We start from the raw sequence: 17,112 nt of genomic DNA on the forward strand, positions 1-17,112 counted from the left end.
CTTCCCTTCTTATCTTGACTCCTGTCTGGATGCAGTTTCCCTGCACTCAGAGAAATTAAATTGTTTGATGTATGCAGATGATATTGTGATTATGTCAACATCAGCCACAGGGCTTCAAAGTAGACTTGATCAGCTAGAAAAATATTGTGCTGACTGGTGCCTGAAAGTTAATATTAGAAAGACTAAAGTCATAATTTTTAATAAGGCTGGAAGGAAAATTCAGGCAAATTTTCGACTGCAGAATAACTTGATTGACTGTGTCGCTCATTACAAATATTTAGGTGTTCACTTTACTGCATCTGGAAGTTTTCATCTAGCTAAAACTGAACTTTATAATAAGGCTCTTAAGGCCTACTATAAACTTAGAAAGGATTTTATCAATTTGTCTCCTGGAATAAAATCTTGTGTTCATATTTTTGATCATACCCTTAAACCCATTCTGTTATATAATTCAGAGGTATGGGGAGGTTATAATGTCTCTTGTAATAAATTACAGTCTTCCTTATTTAATCTTGAAAATGTTTTTAAAAATCTTAAGTGTGAGAATCTCCATCTTAAATTTTCTAAATTTATACTTGGTGTACACAAAAGGAGTGTCAATTTTGCTGTATTATCAGAACTGGGACGTTTCCCCTTACATTATGATATTGTAAAGTCAATTGTAAAATACTGGTATAGATTTGAAAATCTTACAACTGATTTCAGTCTATTGAAAGATGCTTATAAATGCAGCCAAGAGCTTCACAAATCTAACATAACTTCTTGGTTCTCATTTGTTAAAAAAGTATTAGAAGTTTTTGAAATTAAACAAGAAGTAAAACATTTCGGACAATACAAATTTTTGAACATATCTAGTAAATTAATTCACACTAAATATATTAGCAATTGGTATGCTAGCCAAAACAAAGCTTCTGATGGAAAACTGTTTAATTATGTAAAATTTAAGCAGAATTTTGGTTATGAAAATTATCTTTCTTTAATTAAGAACTTTGATTTTAGAAGATCTATATGCAAATTACGTATTTCTGCTCATAAGCTTCAAATTGAAGTTGGTCGTTTTTCAAATATTCCACGAAATGAAAGAATTTGCAAAAAATGCTCCTCTGGCTGTGTTTAAGATGAAATCCATTTTTTAACTAACTGTGAAAATTTTAAATCGGATAGAGATGCTCTCTTTGACTTTGTTTGCCAAAGAATTCCGAATTTTTCTACACTTGATAATCAGCATAAATTTATTTATTTATTAAACTGTGAAGACAATCAGGTCCTTAATGCTGTTGGTAAATTTATTAAAGTGAATATGAGTTAGTAATTGTATTGTAACTGTATGTAAAAAATTGTTTGTATCTATGTATCTATGCAAATCAATATTCTTTTGCCTTATTCATGTATGCTCTGTATGCCCCTTGTGGGCCCTTAATTGGAAATAAAATATGTTCTGTTCTGTTCTGTTCATCATTGTTTGCGTTTCTTCGTTGACTTCCCCGTTTTTAACAGTATCTTCCTAAATAAAACTCTGCATTTAATTCATGGAATTTTAATCGTAATTTACCTTGTTTGCCTTGGATTTACATTCATTTAAGATTCTGTTTTGACAAATGTTCAAACGAAAATTGTACAGTGGATGAATTATGGGATATTAATGGAAAAAAGTGTTGTACAACGTAAAAAAACTATATATATATATACATTTGCACCACTGATCTCGTCAATTTAGCCAGACTTATCCATAACGATTATAAATGATATCTGGGAGTCTGCAACTCAGAAAAATATACTGGATCTGAACATGAATGAAACATTTGCCCCTGGAAGTTCGACTACAAACAAAATCATGCATGTTTCTTTGCCTTCTTCAAATTATATTAACAGTATACTATTCCAAGAAGAGAACTTCCCATACATGTACTTTTTATTTTATTTTTAAAATAAAGTATATGAATCAGTCATGTGAGTGTTGGATGATGCCATTAAATAGTTTTGTTTAAAAAAAACCCATCACAAACTACTGACTTAAACATGTTCAAAAGTCACCCTAGCATGTTTAATGACGGTTCATTATTATGGATACAGAGAGGAAATAATGGCACGCTAAATTCTTAGATATGGTATAAATACACCTTGTCGCTATTTGTCTGCCATTACTGGATATCACACAGGTTCCCGTAAAATTTTGACGTCATAAAACAAAATATCTGACGCCACAATCATGACAATGGAAAAGTCATTGTTGTATGCTTCAAAAGTTCAAGAGGCCGGGTCAGCCTGGTTTAGCGATAAGGTGTATTGTGTTTCAAAGTTGGTGTCATTTTATCATACGATCCGTACTCACATAGAAATAATATTGGTTTACCATGTTTACAATGAGGCCATATACATGTATTACATGATTAAAGTGTAAATAAGTTCAGTTTTGGTTGATGCGGTCAAATAATTTGTTAAAACAACTCTCACTCAGTCTGATATATCGAAACCACTGAAATTTGTTTACAATAAAATATTTGGAATAGAAAGAGGACTTGTTGATATTCTAAATTGATGTGGAAATTTTTTTGTAGCCAATGTGTTCCAATATTCATTGATATTGCTGTCATTTGAATTATACAATCCATCGTAATATGTATTACTATAAGTGATTTAGTATGCGGCTATATATATATTAAGATTTACATAACAAAGTGTAATTATGGTCAGTTTTGGTTGATGCTGTCACATATGGTCAGTTTTGGTTGATGCTGTCAAATATTGTCAGTTTTGGTTGATGCGGACAAATAATTTTGTTATATTCATGAGTCAGTCTGAGATATCAAAACTACTGAAATTAGTTTACGATTCAACATTTTGATGAAAAAGAGGACATGCTGGCACTATAAACTGATGTGAGCATAATTTTATTTTCCAATATTGCTTTCATTTATACTAAACAATCCATCCTGATATAAAAATATACGTGATTTACTTTGCTGCTATTAAGATTGACATCATATACATAATAAAGTGCACATATGGTCAGTTTTGGTTGATGCGGACAAATTATTTTGTTATACCAGTCAGTCTGAGGTATGAAAACTACTGATATTTGTTTATGATGCAATTTTTTGAATAAAAAGAGGACATGCTGGCATTCTAAATTGATGCAAATGAAATCAGGTAGCATTGTGTTCCAATATTTCTATCATTTGTATTTTCATGATTTTACAATCCATCCTTACATAAAAATATTACAGATTTACTATGCGACTATAAGAGTTACCAAAAAAAAATTAAATATGGTCAGTTTTGGTTGATGCGGTCAAATATGGTCAGTTTTGGTTGATGCGGTCAAATATGGTCAGTTTTGGTTGAGGCGGTCAAATATGGTCAGTTTTGGTTGATGCTGTCAAGTATGGTCAGTTTTGATTGATGCAGAAAAATAATTTTGTTACATGATTACATGTTACTGTCACAGTCTGAGGTATGAAAACTACTGATATTTGTTTCTGATGCGATATTTTGAATAAAAATAGGAAATGCAGCTGGCACTCTCAATTGATGCGAGAAAAAAAAGATTTACATAAAAATGAAATCAGGTAGCATTGTGTTCCAATATTTCTATCATTTGTATTTTCATGATTTTACAATCCATCCTTACATAAAAATATTACAGATTTACTATGCGACTATAAGAGTTACCAAAAAAAAATTAAATATGGTCAGTTTTGGTTGATGCGGTCAAATATGGTCAGTTTTGGTTGATGCGGTCAAATATGGTCAGTTTTGGTTGAGGCGGTCAAATATGGTCAGTTTTGGTTGATGCTGTCAAGTATGGTCAGTTTTGATTGATGCAGAAAAATAATTTTGTTACATGATTACATGTTACTGTCACAGTCTGAGGTATGAAAACTACTGATATTTGTTTCTGATGCGATATTTTGAATAAAAATAGGAAATGCAGCTGGCACTCTCAATTGATGCGAGAAAAAAAAGATTTACATAAAAATAAAGCAAATATGGTAAGTTTTGGTTGAAACGGTCAAAAGATTTTATTATATAACTCAGTCTGAAGTATGAAAACTACTGATATTTGTTTACGATTCAATATTTTGAATAAAAAGAGGACATGCTCATTGGCAGATCAAGGCGGGGGGGGGGGGGGGGTTCAGGAATTGGAACCCCCTTTTTTTTACGATCAATGTATTTGAATGGGAACATCTAGTTGGAACCCCCCCGCTCCCCCTTTTTAAAATGGCTGGATCTGTTTCTAATGCGATATTTTGAATAAAAATAGGAAATGCTGGCACTCTCAATTGATGCGAGAAAAAAAAGATTTACATAAAAAAAAAGCAAATATGGTAAGTTTTGGTTGAAACAGTCAAAAGATTTTATTATACGACTCAGTCTGAAGTATGAAAACTACTGATATTTGTTTACGATTCAATATTTTGAATAAAAAGAGGACATGCTCATTGGCAGATCAAGGGGGGGGGGGGTTCAGGAGTTGGAACCCCCTTTTTTTTGACGATCAATGCATTTGAATGGGAACATATAGTTGTAACCCCCCCCCCCTTTTAAAATGGCTGGATCTGCCCCTGCATGCTGGCACTATAAATTGATGCAAACAAAATTGTTTTCCAATATTGCTGTAACTTGTATAGTACAGTCCCTCTTGACCTAAAATTAAAACTGAAGTACTGTGCAGCTATATAGATTTGCAGAAGAAAGAGCAAATAATGTCAGTTTAGATTGATGTGGTCAAAAGATTTTTGTTAAAAAGGTCCGTCCGAGGTATGCAAACTACTCGTAAACAAATATTACATTTGGTTAATGAGGTCAGCTAATTTTGTTATAATGTGATAACGAGCCATCCTGACTCCCAGAATAACAAATGTAAAACAATTCAACGGCCTAATTTATGTACAAAAAATGAAAGAAAAACAAATATTTTATGTTACACATCAACAAAAGAAAATCACTGAATTACGGGCTTCTGACTTGGAACAGGCACATGCAGAATATGGCGGGGTTAAACATGTTCTCTTGCCGATTATAAATCTGAAATAAAACCGGCAAAATAGCAAAACTCTATATAATATTAATCGCTATTTTGCCGAAGCCTTTCTATTCAGACAAATATTTCTTAAAACTTATAAATCAATTCTAGCCGTAGAATTTATAAATCAATTTTAGCCGAGGAATTTATAAATTAATTCTGGCCGTTGAATTTATAAATCAATTCTAGCCGTAGAATTTGAAATCAATTCTAACCGTAGAACTGTTCTAGAAGTAGAACTGACCAAAGATTTGGTGAGTTCTAGCTAGAACTGTCTAAAACTGTTCTAGGGTAGAACTGTCAGGATCAGTTCTAGCTAGAACTGTCCAAATCAGTTCTAGGTAGAACTGACCAAATCAGTTCTAGCTAGAACAGTTCTAACCTAGAACTGACTAAAAGGTGTCAGGCTGACAGTTCTACATACTGTTCTAGAACAGTTCTCCTGACAGATTCTGACAGAATTTATGAGAGGTTAGAACTGATCTCCACTGTAACTCTCCTGGTTGAGCAAATCACAATTAAAGTCAAGACAGCAACCCACATATTTTAGCATTGTAATCAATGACCTACTACAAACAAATTTAACATAAGGGATATCTGTATGTTAACCAAAACATAATACTTGCAAATCACACTGGCTAAAGCAGGAAGATATGTTAAAATAATAATTTTATTAAAAATAATCAAATCAGTTTTGGCCCTTGAGAAACTCAGCATACAAAATAAAATTTTGAGTTCCTGCCTGAGCAGATCAGCTTGCGTTACCTTCATTTAAGGGAAGAAACTGCCTGCCCGACAATGCGCCAGCCAGGAAGTGGAATATCTCCACAGAGAGGATGAGAATAGACATCTCATCTGCAGACGGGTTGTGCAAGGTCTGCATCAGGGGATAGCCCATGTGGTGCTATTACAAGTAGTAAGTAGCATGGTCTATCAAACTGGCGCTGGAATAATTTTGATCAAGTTTGTCCCCGAAATGTTTGGGGATGAATGAAATTTTAGAAATGACCAGTGATAAAATTCCATCAAGGAAAATAATAAGAAAAGAACAATAATATATATCACTTGTAAAATGCTGAAATGTTTCTCTTGTCATGAAACATTATTGAAGGTGTTAGGAAGGTGGATGGAGGGTGGCAAATTAAATAATAGCTCTTTAAACTATATCAACTAGTCAGACTGCTATGAACCTAGAAAGTGATTATACAAAGACCATGCATATGGCTTCACACACAGATTGGGTATGTCAATCATATAAAGGAGGAGACTGATCTCACTTGGCCTTCAGAATGATATACTAATTGCTGTGCAATAAAAGATCTGTTTTCATACTCTGCATGTCCTCACTAAGAGTAATTGCTTGTGACATTATCTGATCAGAAAAAGATTAATGTTTCCCTGTTGAGACTCCATAACCTCAAAGTGTCAAATACCATAGAAAATATTCTGAAGCTAAAACAGGTGGTCAATGATGTTAAAAGTATCAATGATGTCCGCATCTTTCACCAGATATTAATTATACTCTTGTTTGTATAAACAAAACTTATATTACATATAAGTAAAATATTTATTCAAACCTGTTGTATGTATAATCAGTCTGTATAATACTCTCATATTGTAATTTTCTGTAGTCTCTTATCTTTCTAAAATCTCATTAGGTGTAAATATTCCCTATAGTTTTATGAGGTGGTTGTTTGTTATTCGTGTCTGAGTGGTATGTAAAGACTTTTGTAAATGTATAGTGTCAGTGAGGAAAAACATTGTGTATAACACATGTAACGCCACAGTACCAACATTGCACCGATTCAAAAAAAAAAAAAAAAAAAGCTGCGGAAATCTAAGAAATTTTTCCTTGAGACAAAACCATTTGTATTCTATGATTTGACATTAAACACATATTTCAATATAGGTAAACACAAAACGTTCATAGTATGTATCAACAGATGAATCATTAGGCTAAGCTGGAAAAGTAAAATCTTCGGAAACGTCGCCATGTGACGTTCACAAATAGTCAAATTTTAAAACTGAGCAAATGCAATATTTTCCTCCAAGCATCAATTTCGTGAAAAAATTAATAGTAAGTAAGGACTTATGTCAAGTTCTTCTAAATGTTGAAAGAAATAAGACAAAACATCTGCTATATGATTTTTAAGGATGTGAACTTAAGCATGGATGCAAATGGATACTCATTGTCAAAGAATCATTGATCGTTCATATGTTACTTCAAACCCATTTTTCTATTATTCAATATAGATTTAAAATTAAATTGGACCAGGTGTAAGTTAAATGTAAAGTAAATAAGGATAGGTCTACAAAATAAACACAGAATGGACAATTTTGTCTCACCCAGGTGAAAAAACTGTCAAAATAGGTGCAATTTTGGTACCCTCACGTTAGACGTGTTTTGCATGCACTCTAGTCCTATAACTGGTTGCACTGGTATCAAAGATGCGAAAGTATAATTAGTCTATACACATATCACTTGAAATCAGGATCGTGTTTATTCAAGTGAAATACATGAAAATTTGAACAGTGCAAAGAGTAATAATATATAACCGAATTATAATACTGATATTGTGTCCATGAATGTGACATTGTTCCGTTCAACTTTCTGTTTTGAATTTCTCGTAATGCTGCACACCATAAAAAGACAGACGTTAACTTTCATTGGGTGATCTGAAAATTACCAGAACATAGTGTTAAACGTATAGTTGTGAGATCAACGTAGCGAAGCATAAACACTTGATTCGTATTTCCAGCAGATTGGTCTGATGTATAGATTCAAAATTAAATAAATTTATTAAAATGCAATTTTTTTTTTATTTCAAGATAATATATTTGGCACACGTTGGGAACACGTTGGAAACACATCACACAAACTGATACAAAAGAAAAACATCAATCTGAAAAAGAACAAAAAAACATATATTAGAAATGTGCATATAAAAATTACAATCGCGCAGTTATCACTCTTGAGAGTCTCGATGGGGTTCCTTCATTTCTGTATCCTTTATTTTGAGCCGTTTTTCTATATTTTCTTTCCTTCAACTTTTCGCGCTTTGCCCATTTTTATCTATAGTATGTTAACCCTTTCTAGACACGCATTCATTATCTGAATCAAATTAGGACTATGCGTATTCTTATTGTTCGTACCCCAAAATGAAAATAACGTCACTTCATTGGTTGAATTTCAATGGTTAAGGACGTTTTTAACCAATCAAGACGCTTTGCCAGTGTACACTTTTGAAAATATTACCCAGGATGCATTAGATTCTGAAAAGGCGAATTCATTAACCAGAATGTAAAATCGTTACATTCCACTCACTATGACCTCTCCATTCATGGAGGTCACTGACCGTTAGAGGGCGCTGCATTATTCGAGACTAAAATTTGTAAAATAAACCCCAAAATTACCAAGTGTTAGCCACTGTAGTTGTCATCATAGTTGTTGGTGTTGTAACTGTTACTGTTGAAGTTGCTGTTGTTGCTGTTGTTGCTGTTGTTGCTGTTGTTGTTGTTACGGTTGTTGGTGTTGTGTTGCCGAATAAACCAGGTAATACTGCAAAAAAAACGTGAAAAGTATCAAAAAAAAAAATCAACCTAATTTATCCCTAAAAGTATCATATGATTGTAATTTTTTTATGACAAATTTGAATTCACTAAGGAGGAAAATAGCTTGTATGCACACTTTCGTCGATTATTCACATTGGTATCAAAACTGTAACGTTTGTCCTTAAGAATAATTCTTTTCTTAAGCCATGAATCTTTAAAAACGTAGACATGTTTGTAGCTATTTGAACTTATGGATTTTAAAGTAATAATTTCTACGGAAGCCTTTAAAGTCATGCTAGTATAATGTTATATCAAATTGTAAAAAGTAGACTAGCATGTTATATCAAATTGTAAAAAGTAGACTAGCATGGCCATAAAAGGCTTCCGTACATTTCTTATAACTCAATATATCATCACCGAAAGTTTTGGAAAATACGAAAATACCGCGATGTAAAGCATGTTAGTACGAACACAGTAACCACTAAGCTGATCGTCATCATGTTTTCTGGGGGTGTTGACAGTCCCCAATTGGTAGAACATTTTGTAAATTATATATCAGTTCTTAGAAACAGTCTTTAAGACTGTAGGATGCCTAAATATCTGATTGTGTTTGTATCGGTTGGTCTCATTGGCCTAAATATCTGATTGTGTTTGTATCGGTTGGTCTCATTGGCCTAAATATCTGATTGTGTTTTTATCAGTTGGTCTTATTAGCCTAAATATCTGTAAATTTCCGGTAAATGTATTCTTGACCGTATTCTGTTCTGTGAAATCAGTATCCATATAGTTAAATATCTCATAAACATGTTTATCCCCGCCGCATTTTTGCGCCTGTCCCAAGTCAGGAGCCTCTAGCCTTTGTTAGTCTTGTATTATTTTTAATTTTAGTTTCTTGTATACAATTTGGAGTTTAGTATGGCGTTCATTATCACTGAACTAGTATATATATTTGTTTAGGGGCCAGCTGAAGGACGCCCCCGGACATGGGAATTTCTCGCTGCATTGAAGACCTGTTGGTGACCTTCTGTTGTTGTCTGTTCTATGGTCGGGTTGTTGTCTCTTTAACACATTCCCCGTTTCCATTCTCAATTTTATTTACCCATTTCTATAAGTTTTGCACATTTTCTTTATATTTTAGCACCTCATTCTTCTCTTTTATTTTGCCAATTTTTCTCTTTTTTTTGTTTGTTTTGCTCATTAATCCCTATTGAAAAGCCCCATCCACACCCTCGATTACGGGGACTCTGCGACCGAGTAGTCTAAGTTCTTTACATATTGTACCAACAGTCTTGATACTGAGGCTATTGTGAGTTCGGGAACCATTCGAACAGGTGTATTCAATTGATTATCAATTCACTATGATTATCATCTGTCGATGGTTGGTGTTTCTTTCTGCTTCTTCATCTGGTCCATTTATTGTTCTTTTGTTGGGGTTTTATTTTTGTTTGATTGCTAACTCATTTGCGAGTACGACCCCTCCCCCATCCTCTTGAAATCATACATAACACTACAGGGAGATAACTATGCAACACCAACTCAACATTTTAATCACGTTGTTTATTGTTGATGAAATATTAAGCTTCTCGATTTTCCAAACTGCTATATATCCAATGATTATTTCGGAGAAAGCGTGTGGTTCAATTTTTTTTTGAAATTTTTGTATTTTGTCAGAGTTTGAAGTTAATATTTTGTCAAAATTTTATGAAAATTAAACCAGCCAAATTAATTTAAGTCACGGTATTTGGTACCACCTTAATTCCTATTTGTTCAATTGTTAGACAGGCAAATGAGAATAGATATGCTTCGATGTCTGTATGGGATATTGCTAATTTATTGGAGTGAATACATCAATATTCCTGAAAGAAGTTTCTTATTTTTCCGATAGAAAATTAAGAAGAAGTTAAATAATTGCCATTGAGACATCTCTCCACAAAAGACCAAATGACATACAAGTTAACAACTAGTATATATTTGTTTAGGGACCAGCTGAAGGACGCCTCCGGGTGGGGGAATTTCTCGCTACATTGAAGACCTGTTGGTGACCTTCTGCTGTTGTTTTTTTTTCTATGGTCGGGTTGTTGTCTCTTTGGCACATTACCCATTTCCATTCTCAATTTTAATTATAGGTAACCAGATGGCATTCAACAATCAGCAAAACCAATACCGCATAGTAAGCTATAAATGACCTCAGAATGATAAATGAAGAACAATTCAAATGAGAAAACTTACGGCCTGGTGTATGTACAACAATAATGAACGAAACGCAAATATGATTTACAGCATTAAGGTGGTACCTAACACTACAGGGAGATAACTCTGTAAAGTCAGCTAAACGTTTTAATTACGTTGTGTTGTAAAAGGAATATTAAGCTTCTCGATGATCAAAATTGGTGTTTGTCAAACTGCTATATAACCAGTGTAATTTTTCTGACAAAACGGTTGGTTCAAAATATTTGAAAGTTTTATAGTTTTGTTAAAGGGTCAAAGTAAATACTTTGACAAAATTTTATGAAAATTAAACGAGCCAAATTAATTTTAGTGAAAGTGTTGGGTACCACCTTAAACGATAAGCAATGATTACAGGCGAATTATCTGATTTGGGACAGGTACAAACATGTACAGACTGGGGATATGATAAATTAGTAATATGGCACCATACCCTTCCCTAACCTGGTTCGCAATTTTCAAGGCAATCATGTGATATAATAGAAAACGGAAATATTTATAGTTAATAGCACTCTATACAAATGATTTAGAGTGAAAACATTTTTTTTTCTAGTGAATACGTTCTGTGAATAAGACGAACACAGAACTTTGTCAACAAACTCTGCTGACATGGTCACTTGTGTGGTTTATCATACCTTTGCTATCAGACACTTCTCGTTATAATGTATCTGATTGTATCCCAAAATTACAGGTTATCGAATTTGACTCATATTAATAACCATGATTTCTATGAAGTATCTTTACATATTTAATCTTTTTAAGACCCGAAAAAGTATTTACATGGAACGGAAATGGTTTTTGCTACCAGCCAAAATGGTTTTGTTCCGGAAGAAAAGTTAATAGAGATATCAAACAAGGTGTCATGTTAACCTAAGAAATATAATTTTTGTAAAATGTTTTACAGGTATACATGAGCCTTAAGGGAAAAAGTTAAACCACAAAAATACTGAACTCAGAGAAAAATCAAATCGGAAAGTCCCTAATCAGATTGCAAAATCAAATGACAAAACACATCAAAAGCAAATGGACAAGAACTGTCATATTCAAGACATACAGGTATTTTTAAATGTAGAAAATGGTGGATTAAAATTGGTTTATAGCGCTTAACTATAGGTATAATGTTGACTTTTGAGAATAAGAAATTTTTTTCTTGAGAATACGTTCTGTGCAAAACTCGAACCCAGGCCTTGCGGTCATAAAACTTTCGAGTCGGTTTTTTGTACTCGTACTCGAGCTCGAAAATCAACCAATTGAAATGTTGAATTTCATGTTTCGAGCACGATTTTTGTGCTCCGAACATTGTGCAAAGTTTTATGACTTCAACCCCAAATCTTTAACTGTTTACAAACTCTGCTTGTTTAGTCACTCATTAATTACAGCTTGGTTATCAGATAGTTAACATAAGAATGTATTTGATTACATTCTAAAATAACAAAGCATCGATCTTGAAACAGACTTTTAATCAAGATTCCTATTTTATAGCCTGTTTTTATTCCTTTATTAACAGGACAAAAAATGATCGAATATTTGTCGCTGCACCAGTTATCCCGTATTAAAACTTTAACAGTCTCCGGGACAAGTTTGCAATTCCGCTGAGTGCAAAAGTTGTCACCTTAATTTTTGGAGTTAAATCAAAATGAGGTTGATAACTTGGTTTGTTAACTTGGTTGGTGTTGGTTCCCTGATATTTGTCCTTAACAGTTTTGGCTCTAGCATCACTGTTGAAAAAGTTATGCCCCTTTTTCAACAATTCTCTGTTATCGCTGAAAGAATTTTCTGTCAGAGTTATAGCTTTGCCGTTTAGTGTGATTCGACACTTCATCAATCTTTTTATCATTGTTTTTGAATGAAAATATGAAAAAGCATTTTCTAACTTAAAAAATAAACCACATCTATGAATATGTGCTAGATATACTCACGCATCATTAAAAACGGCAGAATAATAGCTAAACCAATCAATGACCCTATACCGCCGCCGCCAAACAAATCGCCACCAGTGTTACGGGCAACAGATCCACCACCGGATTGCATAATTCTAATTCCATCTGTTGGTTCATTTTCAGGCATTCGAACATAATACGGTACGGGTATCACTTGTCCTCCAGGTCCTCCAAGTCCTCCAGGTCCTCCAAGTCCTCCAATCCCGGGAGGAAATTGTGCGATAACAGGAACAGAGCAATAGATAACAATTCCTAAAACTGTGAGCAGGATGGTTCTCTCTAACAACGCCATCCTAAAGTTAAAAATCAAAAGCACATAGAAAACAAGAAACATGAAACTTTTCAATCGGTTAGAAAAACATTCACAGTCAACTTTAAACATTAAAAAAAGCCTAAATAAAATAAAATGTAACACATTACCGTATGACTGGTGATATTAGAATAAATGTGTTCTTTAAACAAAAATATTTCCCAACCGATTATGAAAATATTGTTCCCCACACTAGTGAAATAAATGTTCTCGGCAAATGATTGCTGGAAATTTGATTATGAAGCCAAATTTTCTTGTTTTTTTTTGTAACTTCCTATTGTGACGCCATGTAAAAAGATGACCATACCTAATGACGTCACATAAAAAGAAAACAGATCTCTGCAAATCTTTGAAGGATAAAATCATAAGACAAACAGATTCCATCACTTTATTTCATGTATATCGATATTGCTTCACTCTCAGTTAAATTTGAATCAATATTCAAAAATCTTGGCAAGCCTATTATTATGTCTGCGCTTCATCGAATATCCATATGATTTTTAATGGGATGAACACTTTGTCAAATGTATATATTTGTTTCAACAAGGCTCTCGTGGAAATTTAAATGCCCTTTATTTAATGAGTAAATGCTGTAATACTGGTTCCAGATGAAACATTATAACAAAATAATTTTTCCGTTTCGCTCCACTACCTTAAATTATAATACGTCCTGTACACCATTTTAAGGTGGTACCAAACACCTTGAATAAATTTGATTTGTCTCGTTTAATTTCATAAAATCTTGACAAAATATCAACATTGACCTTTTGATATTTTGTTGTTTTAAAACTTAACCCACATATTTTATCGATTTTTTATCATTGGATGTATAGCAAACTGATTAACACTTAGTTTGATCATTGAAAAGCTTAATATTTCTTTTACAATAGAACGTGAATTAAACGTTTAGCTGATTCTCACAGAGTTATCTCCCTGCAGGGTTACATTGTATGAACCACATTTAAAAAAGTTCTGTACATGCTGCATAATACTTATTGTCTTACCTCCTTTACATTTCTAGGAATATGATTGGTTAAATAAAGGAAACAGCAGTATACTGCTGTTCAAAACTCATAAATTTATGGACAAAAAATAAAATCGGGGTAACAAACTAAAACTGAGGGAAACGCATTAAATATTAGAGGAGAACAACGACACAACATTAAAATGTAACACACACAGCAACGGACTAAACATCCGATGAGAATAACCAATATAACATCAAAACCAAATACATGAATTTGGGATAGAAAAGTACCGTGACACGTCTTATAGTAATGTGAATTCACACTCAAAAATAGGAGAAAACAAACGACACAACGGAAACACAACGTAAAAATGTTACACAGACAGAAACAAACTATGATATACCAATGGCCATTTTCCTGATTTGGTACAGGACATTTTTAAAGAAAAAAATGGTGGGTTGAACCTGTTTTTGTGGCATGCCAAACCTCGCACTTTGATGGCACCGTTAAATATATCAATTAAATGACAACATAATAATACAGGACTACAATACAAATAAATAGCAGAACGTATTAAGCATAGAAACACATGAATAATATATAAAAAAAGGCGTCCGCGTCGAGACCGTGTATATTCCATATTAGGTTAGTAGGGAGGCGGGGACTCATTTCAATACACGGTTAGTAGTTGAGTTACGACTTTGGCACTATTTAATTATATAAATGTATTGAAAGTTCTGTTTAATATTGTTATATCAAAGTTGTTGATAGTAAATTGTTATTGTTGACATTAGCTTTGTGTGCAGACATATAAAAGTAGGTTCTTAAAATTGAACACTTGAACACTTAAATATAAAAATATAATAAATGCTAATAAGAAACTCTAGTCTGAATTCAACAAATAAAGATAGTCGGTAAGACAAATTCGTTATATAGTATGAAAGTGACCTAATACGATATAAACGTGGTCAGTAAATTAAATATGGAGTGAGAACGACGCTCACGTATGGAACGGAACAAATTCTATCTCTGCACCATTGATAGAACCAATAAATCCTGTTAATTGAATATAATGATATCGTAACCGGTGATTCAGCATTAGACTATAGCAAATCACATCTCTCGGATTTAAGTCAAATACAGCACTTGATTCATTTAGCATCAGTTATTTCAATTTTCTAACCAAAGACCGTGGTCAAAGTACAGACAGAAACCGTTTGAAAGAGCAATAACAATATAAAGTCAAATTTTATTATAAAAACACAGAGAGAAACACCGCTTCAGAACAAAATATCAGTCATATCATGTTCTGTGGAAGGGTAAACAGTCCCTGTATCTCGTTACGAACAAAGAAGCAAGGACAAACAACGGTCCACAAAATACTTCATAATAAATGTCTCAATCGATGAAAAGAAAAAAGACTTATGGCTACAACAATTGAGGCAAAACCGTTGTTATCTATGATACAGATATTCCATAACGGTCAGCAAAATAATGATTGCGTCCGTAAAGATTTCTAATCTACATATAATTATCAATCATATAAATTTTACTAACGACCATAAATGATAATATATTTCAAAAATATTAACCCTTCTTTATGTTTTAAAAATATGTAAAATGTAAGATGTTCGAATACATGTATTATCAAAGGTTGAAAACAATAATAGGCGCTTACATTCGGGTTTGAATCTGAAAAATCAGAGCCATATTTGTATTTTCATGCTAATTTTAAGTCCGCTCTTATTAGATATTTATAGATTATCGTTGAAATGACCAATGATCATCTGTTTATCGCTATTCTACCTATGTCGATATGGTCAATTAATTTTATTGACAACGCCACGTGCCCCCTTAGTTTCTACAGATAATTTTTCATGTCACTCGACACCGCTGAGATAGGAAATTATCAATCCACAATGGAGATAAAAGAAGATATTGTGTGAGTGCCAATGAGAAAACTCTCTATATAAGTCACAATTTTTAAAAGTAAACAATTAAAAGGTAAAATTAAGACCTTCAACACAGAACTATTATTTTTACACCAAACATCAAGCTATAAAGGGTTCCAAAAATAACTTTCATTCATGTAATGTCATTCAAACAGGAAAACCACCGGTCCTATATACATAAAAAAAACGAGAAACGATTCGAACGAGAAGTGATAATATTTTTATCTTTTCCTTAGCTCATTTTTACTTATATGAAAAATGATTTCTAACATTAACATGATTAAACAAGATTAAAATATAGATGTGTTTTTTTAGATAAGTTAAAAGAATAACCAGACAAGAATCAACATATAGGATAGCATTTATAATCTCTGCATTACAAGAAAAAATAAAAAGTATGATCAATTGGTATGTCTTATTATTATTTATGCTATCAACTTCCTTACTATTTCACCAATAGATACATGTGCAATCAGTTTTTCGTTTATCTTTTTTTGACAAACGTTTTATTGAATAGTTAGCAAAATTACCAGGATTATAATTTAGTACGTTAGACGCGCTTAAAATCAAATTTTATTTAAACAGACTTTGCTAAAGTAGTTATATTCTATTTACCTTGCTAACTCTACCAGGCGGAGATCCTCTCTGTGAAAAATTCTTAAATGATCTTTTTATATTAGAATCCAAAAAGCATTGACATGAAACCGAAATGTTTTTGCTACAAGCCAAAATGTTTTCTTGAGGAAGAAAAAATAATTTTGATATCAATATGTCACGGTATCCTTTATGGTTGTAACCTACTTTTTGTAGACCGCATTTTAGGTATACACGATTCAGCCTCGGGGAAAGTAATGATGACTTTTACACGCCAAATATTTGCTTCCTGCCATTTTTCAAGACGTAGATGTTTATTGAAGTCGTTTAGTGCTTATAAATTCTCCGAACCGCGAAATAATTAGAGAATAGTTCAAACCTGGAGAAGGAACTTATGCCATCTCTGTCATTTGTTTGATGCGTTTTAGCTCTAGAATTAGCAATTTGATTTGAGACTTTCCTTTTTGAATTTATCTCTGAGTTCAGTATTTTTGTGATTTTACTTTTTACTCCTGTTTATTAAAGACGATAGTTCATATCT

At 32.8% G+C, this 17,112-nt stretch overlaps 1 protein-coding gene across 1 annotated transcript; it reads right to left on the minus strand.

The window, feature by feature from the left end:
- Positions 1 to 7,798: 7,798 nt before the first annotated feature.
- On the minus strand, positions 7,799 to 16,617 carry LOC139501445 (uncharacterized). The gene is made up of 4 exons (XM_071290523.1): positions 16,593 to 16,617; positions 12,727 to 13,040; positions 8,444 to 8,588; positions 7,799 to 7,932 (listed from the first exon to the last, which is right to left on the minus strand). Coding segments are annotated over exons 2-4 (459 nt in total). The 5' UTR covers position 13,040; positions 16,593 to 16,617; the 3' UTR covers positions 7,799 to 7,931.
- Between the last annotated feature and the right edge of the window lie 495 nt (positions 16,618 to 17,112).

This window comes from Mytilus edulis, chromosome 13, assembly GCF_963676685.1.
Source record: "Mytilus edulis chromosome 13, xbMytEdul2.2, whole genome shotgun sequence".
NCBI classification, from domain to species: Eukaryota; Metazoa; Mollusca; class Bivalvia; order Mytilida; family Mytilidae; genus Mytilus; species Mytilus edulis.